Here is a 7,861-nt window from a genome sequence, read left to right as displayed (position 1 = left end):
ATTGTTGTAAAGCTTGTACTCTTGTTCTTTAATTTAATTATACAGTGTTTTCAAGGTTGAGAAAACATATTATTAATACTTCATATATATTCACAATATTTAGATTGCTTTATCATATTTTTGCTTGTTCTTCGATTGCCTGCAGGAATAGACCTTCTCGGTCAGGCTGATCGTGCTTCCAACATCGTCAGTAACCTCAGGAGATTGGTTTAGCGATTGCTAAGGCGCAACATTGTGCACGTTTGTAGTCGGATTGTCAAAGTCACTCCACGAAATCGATAGTTATCATCTCATCAAAAGATCGGGACACCCCGCCTCTATCACCAGATGACTCGCACGAGCGATGCAACGTGCGCACCTACTTGGGTCGCACGACTGAAACAAGCCGACATGGCACGATCGCATTGGGCGCTCACAGGTGGCCGGGTCGGCCGAAGAAATAGGCGCACAATCGCGAGCAAAATAGCGAACCACACCCCTAATCGCACCTGAACCGACTCTGCGAGTGACGCGGTGCACAAGCATATCTGGGTTGTGCAAACAAAACATTCCGGCAAGGCGCGCACACCAGGTGCCCGCGCGTGCCTGGGTATGCATAAGGAAACATGCCAGCACCAACAACGAACCACTGAGCGGGCCCGTGCTACTCACAGCGGGGCCCTGCGCGCGAGCCAGCGCAGGCGAGCACGACGCATGCCCTGCCAAACGCGACTGGATCAGCCCACACAAGGCGAGGGACGTCGACAGGCGGGTCCAAGCAAGCCATTGCACGTGGAACACAATGAGAAGAGGCTCTCGCGGGCGCGGTCGAAATCACCTTTGACGGTGGCCCCGGTAGCGCCTGCAGTCCACCCGTCATGGACTGCCAAGGCAGAACACCCGAGCACGCACTGTCCGAGCAGATCAAACGAAACGGAGAGCCGCCACGCCACCTGGGAAGGGACGGCGTGGAGGCACTCTTCTCCCTCCAAGGACTCCAGGAGGCAGGTATCCCAACATCCTTTAGAGAAGTAATATACGAGACACCAAAAAATAATTCCTCGAAGGCCTTCAGGAGGCGGGTACTCTAGCATTCGTTATATAAATAAAAGTTATGTACAAGCCACCAAAAAATTGTTGGGTTCAACTGAACCCAACAACTATATGCTGGCGCCGCTCCTGGCGACCAGTATAACATGGTAGTTTAGCCCATTCCTCAACTCCTTAGGGCCCCCTTTAACCATACCATACGACCAATTAAAGAAGCAGAGTGCAGTGGGTTACGGCATGAAATAAACCAAACCAAATCTCATAAGAACCAGCATCCAAATTTGTCAGAGCAAAACTCCCTTACTGTTCAAATAGTTCTTGCATGTCTATTGTTTTGAAGAATACACATAGACCATATGTAATAGACCAATAAGCACCAAACAATAAGCACAAACTTAAGAATTATATTAAAATTTAATGACAGCAAGTACAAAATTGAGGTAGAACTTCCACTATATGTAATACATATATGCTAAAAACTATAAGTACTATGATAAAACTATGGAATTGTGGTATCAATACAGAAAATATGTCAGTTTTGGGCCGTGTGGCTATGCACAGCGACGAATAAAACTAGGGTGCAAGGAAAATGGACATGTAAGAAGAATGAACAAGAGGAAAACCATCACATAAGAGATTGGGTCATTTATCACAGAGTGACATGAGAAAAGCCTGGTATTGACAAATGGACCAAGCCTGGGTTCCTGACAAGTGCTAACCGATGTGAAGGGCACTTATCCACACCTTAAGGACATTGGTTGATTTGAACCTGGGATCCTTTCTTGTTTCTTCGCATAAATAGAGTGCACCTTCAACAAAATAAATGTGGTGCTTCACATGAATGATTGCACAAATTTTAATCATCTGCACTGACGCCCAATTTTATCTTCCAAGTTGAGATGAGTTAGAGTCTTAGAGAACAGTCCTTAAGTCTGTTTACCAGTGACTGATGGGTGATCTTGACAAGTCTGCTTTATAAGTTAACACTGTTAGTAATATTAGCTTGTCTGACGAAGTATACAAAACCACTGAGAAAGGCTACTTGGGCAGGGTGGACTGTATATGGAGAATCTGGAAATAAGAAGTGAATGAAGATTCAGCATTTATTGTCCTAATGTGAAAATGATTCAAGCCCGTGATTAAAGATATTCATACTTCACAAATGCAGCCTCCCTTCCATTGCCACCTTTTTCACTTGGCAGGATGAACAGAGAAAAGGACCGCCCCAGGGGTCAACCCGTGAATGATGCTTCGGCATGTTGCCATGAACAGAGACACCCTCACCAGGTTTCATCTCCAATTGGCAGACTGCACAATCATGCAGCTTGAACATATTTCCGGCTGGATAGTTTACATTCAACCTGGAAACCAGTTAAAAGTGATAGACTGTACTTTAAGAAATTATTTGCATAGTACATATCCTAGTTAGAAATCTTAATAGCGGAAAATAGTCATCAAGTATATATGATTTAAAATGAATAAGGAGAAAACAATTGTTCAATTTGGGGTAGATACATGAACTTAATACAAGGAAGAGATTCCTTGTTTCAGGAGAATAACCAAATAAACTGACACATTTTTTTTCTCCAATGCACAGGAGAGCTGTGCATCATTATATTAAGAAAGAAAGGAGTCTAATAAGACTCTTACAAGCCCAATGGGGCAGCGTTTAAATACACAGGATCACCGAGAAAGAAAGAAAGAAACTACTTCGACCACGGCCCTAAACCACACAACCTATGGCCAAGTCCCCCGCAGCCCTTTGGCCCCGGCCATACACCACAAATGGGCCCCATCCCTAAGGTTCTGCATAATTAAACTAAGACTAGGAAGAGCCCCCTCAAAAACACATCCATACCTATGCTTCCAAATCCACCAAGCTACCAACACAACTAAAGAATCGAAACCCTTGCGGTGTTGTCGAACCACTTGCTGCCTTGCTTGGCGCCACCAATCAGTAAACGCAAGATCGTTTGGCCTTGGAGTGTGCTGTGTAACCCAACCAAGGACAGCACAGAGAACCGAACTTCTCTAGAGAACACGCATGCAGTGAGCAATTGTTATATGGTTTCCTCCTGGTCATAGAGCACACATTTTTCAGGGTGGTCAAGACCTCGACGAGCCAATCGATCAGCAGTCCAACATCGATTTAGAGAGGCCAGCTAAATGAAAATTTTGCAACGAGGTGGAGCCCAAGTTTGCTAAATTCCTTCCATGGCTCAAAATCAACAGCGCCTAAGAAGAAACGACGATAGGCTGATCTGATCGTGAGCTCTCCTGAATAAGTTGACACATTCACCTACATCTATTGACAAATGAAAGTAAGATGACAGGAATGCACTAACAAGTGTCAGTGACACCTAAGAGGACATCTCCGGGACATATATGATAACACTAATATAGTATACTGATGCATGTACCCAATATACTCTTCTAGGACAAACTTCGAAATTCTACAGTGTATTACAGTAATACTAACCTTTGAGCAAGCATTGCGGACCCCTCTTCGTATAGTTCCTCTACAACATCAGGTTCAAAACACCCATTGTCTGTCTGTTCTTCAGATAATTCGTCTGAGGGCCTCCATCGGAATAATGCTTTGATGCCTCCTTTCCCATGCCTCTTCAATGGAGGGCTTAGCTTTTCTGGAGGTAATATGTCGACTACTATGCAGGTAGTATCATCTCGTAGTCCTTTTGAGCTCACAGCTTCCTACATAAGATAATGGCTTATAAGTGTACCAAGATATGCACTACGCCAGGAAAGGATACACCTGGGTGTAATAAAATTTCAGTACTTTAACAATTCGATTCGCAGCAGCTTCAGCTGGTAGCCCCCTGGTGTAGTTCAGGGCTTCTTGAAAGTGCAGTGCATCCCACACACCATCACTAGCAATGACAAGCCGCCCTCCGGCATTGGATAGCTGCAATAAGTTTGGATGCATCAAATCTCAGATCTGTTATGATCGCAAGAATGAGCTGCTTTAATCTAAGAAATCATTGGTCTTTATATGGTATTGTTGGTGTCAGATATTATTTATAACATGACAGAATCTTTTCCACCAGTGGCTCTAATATAAAAAAAAGTCTGTTGATTTAACACCTTTACTTGCTTCACATGGGGGACAGGAACTATGTATTCTCCAACGTCGGTATCACCAATTGACCTTGACAAACACAATCCGCCTGGCCAACATCTTAGTGGACCGATCTGAATAATGATTGCAGAGGGAAAAAGTAAAATAAAAATAGTCACTGGAACTACATTTGCAGTACGGTATATCCAAGGAAAGAAAAAATTATAATTAACAGTCTAGGAGACAGCTGTTAACTTGGTAACTGACAAACATACACAAATGAAAAGAACATACCCCAGCACCTCCAGCAATATTTATTCTCCCAACCTCACCACCACTTGCTGTTACACGCTCCACCCTGTAGTCATTGACCTTAGTTTAATCCCAAAGCTAAGGATATTACATGAATACAATGAAGCCTGGATGTATGAACATACTCCTCCTCATTGACATCCAGGCGGTGATCAGCAGACAAGAAGTAAACTGAACCTTCAGCAGATTCTAGAATACAACGCGAATCACCAACTGATGCTACAGTGACAACCCATCCATCTATTATAACAAAAGTTACCGTGGTTCCTGAACGTGCAGCTGAAAACAATGTTGCAGTCAATTCACACTGCAGAGCAACAATACTGATGATACTATGCAATATAAGCAGCTAAAAATCATAAAGGTACCATCAATGCAACAAACAGTAATATGTTTAGCTTTGCAAAGATCACCCAAACATTGATAACTATTGTTTTATCATGGATGATAAATATGTATAACTGATATCCTATTAAGCAAATAGTACTTCTACATAAGAACATGTAATAAAGGGAAGATACATTTTCGAAGAGCGGGTAATGCTATAAACCTCCACATTATGATCATGCGTACATATATCATCCCTTGCAGTACTTAAAAGTGTAAATCTAATGAAAGAACAATACCTTTTGTTTGGAAGTCTTTATCTGTTTTAACAAAACCTGCAACTAGTGCCCTTGGCAATGCCGCTGTCCACTCCTCACTTGTAAGATTTGGAGGAATAGCAGCTAACACATTGTTTGGGAGATTCTCCCTAGTGTATACTGCAGCCGCAGGTCCGTTGTGGCCATCAACAATCTAGGAAGAAGCCAGAATAATAACTCAAGTCAGACTAGCAACCACTTCAGTTGGTGTACGCACAACTTAAAAATAGGTGACAGTATAGTGATAAACTCAGTGTAGAACTGCATTTTTACAGGAATAAATTCATTGTGACTTGGGCTTGCCATTATTGAATGCCAAGGGATCTTGCTGAGTTCATATACAAAAATTAATAGGATTAAATAGATTTTTTGAGAACTGCTGGAAGCCTAAAAGATCTAGCAAAGCTAGGGTGTCCACTATGAATGTACCTAAACTCAATAACCTTCTGACTACCGAAATGACCAGACAAATAACAATGAAGGGCCAGTAAAATATTAGCTGACAAATGCCCCCGTGTGCCTTGATGCAAACACGCCGCAAAATAAGGCCTATGACATGGTCCTCTATGTAAAAGTCAAAATATTAGACTACAGCAAGCAAAAAATATTCATGGATCAAAACTTTCAAAGAGGTTGAGAAATGACGCCTTTTTCACATATTGACACTAACACATTCTAAGTTACAAAAGATGAAACAGCCACATGGTTCATCGATTTCAAAGGCATCACTGTGAGGCTGTGAGGTCTAGTTAGGCAGGCTTTATGCGAATTGGAGTATGTATGAACAACACTTTTATTTGACTTGTCTCAATGGGCTTATTGCAAAAACAAAAACGTATCGGCAAATTAAGGAGAACCAAAGCATTGAGGGCCGAAGCATTACCACAAACATCGAGATGGTGTCATCGCCGCCTGCATTGTCACCGGGGCCCTCGCCTGGAGTGCGGTGGCAATTGGCCACGAGAAGCGTGAAGTCCTCCCCTTTCTTGCTCTTGCTCGCCTCCCCAAACAGGATATCCGGCTTCTCCACCTTCTGGTTGCACAGCTCTCGCTTGAGGAGCACGGCCAGGGGTACACCTGATCCATCTACCTCGTTGTGCACCTCCATGGGCCTCTCCCACACACCGCAAATCCTTCAATTCCAAGAAAATGGACAGGAGATAGATCTATTAGAGGGCAAGAAATGCGAACAAGGAAACAGCTCCCAAATCGATTGAACAAATTCTTCTAGAGCATCACGGCGGAGATTACCTCTAGTGGATCGACCCGGAGATGTGGCCGAATTCGTTTCCCCCCTAGCCAGACATGAACTCCCAACCACAACTCTGAGAGAAGTGGGGAGATTTTGGGGGTTTAGAAATACGGAATGGATTAAGAAGGGGTCGATCTGCTGGAGGAGGCAGAAATTAGTTAAAGCCGTTACTGGAACCGCTGGACACGATGCAACCGCTGCCTGACAGCTAACACCTCTCATAGTACTATTACTCATGTTTTATTTGGACCACATCGTATATGACTTATATTAAAACTACTCCTAAAATCTAAAAAGTGGCCGTGGACCAACTAACACAGCCGAGCGGCCGCTTCCTGGCCGCACGATCGCGCCAGCGATCGCGCCCGGATCCGCTAGGTGCCACCTGGTCTGGATTGGCCCCGCGCCGCGGTCGTGGGCGGTTTGTCCATATCCGGACGTGGCCAGGCCCACCTGTAAGCGGTAGAGGAGGGAGTAGTGGGGGTCGTGGGCGGCGGTTTCGAAATCAGTGCCTGAAATCCCTCGCCCGCAGCGTGCTCTCTCCCCATTCCATCTTCGTCTTCCTCCTCGCCATCCTCTCCACCGAACGGGCGCGATACGGGGGAGTCGCGGCGGAGTGCTCAGGTCGGCGGCGGCTTGCGGGTGGTTCTCCGCGCGGGGGAATCACTGCTGCTCCTCGCCGTCGGAGGTATGCTCGCCTGCGACTTCTACATGCTTCTCCTCCCTCTCTCTATCTCGCGGAGCGCGGATGGTGCCGAAATGTGAGGGGAATGCTCACTAGGGTTCGGGAACGGCGCGAACTACCCCAGCTTATCCTCGATTTTGGTCATGTTGAGGTCCCTTCTCCTCTCTCGTAGCACGCACCCAACGGTGGTCGGGATCTACAAGGACGTGTAGTTCACGGCACGGGGTGGCTGGCCAGGGTCAACGTGTAGTTGGCCACGGTACACGGTAGTCGTTAGGTAGCAGGGGATGCATGTCCACGGCGCCCGTTGCACGATTTTAGGGCGATTTGGCTGTTTAGTTCATGTTGCATTCAATTTTGCAGGGGTTTGAGATTTGTTCATGATTCTTAGTCATTCTCCAAGTTGTATTTAGATGTGTGCAATGATGTATGCAATGCATTGGCTGATTTGTAGTTGGTGTTCAGAGATTTAGGTGGTTAGTTGCACAAAATTCTCCCCAGTTGGTGCGTCCATATAGTACTTGGCTGTCCATATGCTCTGCAGTTGCAGCAGTTGTTTTGGTCAGTTGGCTCACTTTTGTACTAGTTGGTTGTGTATACGGTGTTCAGTTGCACAAGTTGCCTGCCCAGTTGGCTGCATCACTTTTACTAGTTGCCTGTTCATATGTTATACACTTTGTGCTAGTTGCTCTGCTTAGTTGACTTTGTTGTTTCCCCCTCCGTTGTGTGCAACTAGGGAGTCTTGTTTGTGCAATTTAGCACCAATGCTTGCCAGTTTTCAAATATAGTCTACCTAATCCATCAGCCTTGTGGTGGTTGTGGTGGTTCATGTGTTTTCTCCTGCTTTGTGCAACTAGGGGCCC

General features: G+C 45.0%; 1 protein-coding gene across 3 annotated transcripts; it reads right to left on the bottom strand.

Moving 5' to 3' along the window:
- Nucleotides 1–1,413: 1,413 nt before the first annotated feature.
- Nucleotides 1,414–6,548, bottom strand: LOC123172623 (probable protein phosphatase 2C 12). Of its 3 annotated transcripts, none has more exons than XM_044589575.1 (10): nucleotides 6,313–6,548; nucleotides 5,945–6,194; nucleotides 5,044–5,215; nucleotides 4,543–4,684; nucleotides 4,400–4,463; nucleotides 4,132–4,239; nucleotides 3,827–3,952; nucleotides 3,509–3,741; nucleotides 2,185–2,390; nucleotides 1,414–2,100 (listed from the first exon to the last, which is right to left on the bottom strand). In XM_044589575.1, exons 2-9 carry the CDS (start codon nucleotides 6,167–6,169, stop codon nucleotides 2,186–2,188), a joined length of 1,275 nt encoding a protein of 424 aa, XP_044445510.1. In that variant the 5' UTR covers nucleotides 6,170–6,194; nucleotides 6,313–6,548; the 3' UTR covers nucleotides 1,414–2,100; nucleotide 2,185. The 3 variants fall into 3 exon arrangements, with proteins under 3 accessions (XP_044445510.1, XP_044445509.1, XP_044445511.1); XM_044589574.1 differs by having other exon boundaries at nucleotides 4,543–4,696; nucleotides 6,313–6,547; XM_044589576.1 differs by lacking the exons at nucleotides 1,414–2,100; nucleotides 2,185–2,390 and adding an exon at nucleotides 3,093–3,334 and having other exon boundaries at nucleotides 4,543–4,696; nucleotides 6,313–6,547.
- Nucleotides 6,549–7,861: the final 1,313 nt, after the last annotated feature.

This window comes from Triticum aestivum, unplaced genomic scaffold (assembly GCF_018294505.1).
Source record: "Triticum aestivum cultivar Chinese Spring unplaced genomic scaffold, IWGSC CS RefSeq v2.1 scaffold275895, whole genome shotgun sequence".
In the NCBI taxonomy this organism is placed as follows: Eukaryota; Viridiplantae; Streptophyta; class Magnoliopsida; order Poales; family Poaceae; genus Triticum; species Triticum aestivum.
Note: the sequence above shows the minus strand (reverse complement) of the source record. Positions and strands in the feature narration are given on the sequence as shown.

Bases quoted from the DNA above. Each gene is read 5' to 3' on its own strand.
- LOC123172623 (XM_044589574.1), bottom strand. From the start codon at position 6,169: ATGGAGGTGCACAACGAGGTAGATGGATCAGGTGTACCCCTGGCCGTG. The intron at 4,697-5,043 runs GTATTGTTCTTT...CATTGTTTTCAG, and splicing joins TAAAGACTTCCAAACAAAAG to CTGCACGTTCAGGAACCACG. The intron at 3,953-4,131 runs GTGTTAAATCAA...AACTTATTGCAG, and splicing joins CCCATGTGAAGCAAGTAAAG to CTATCCAATGCCGGAGGGCG.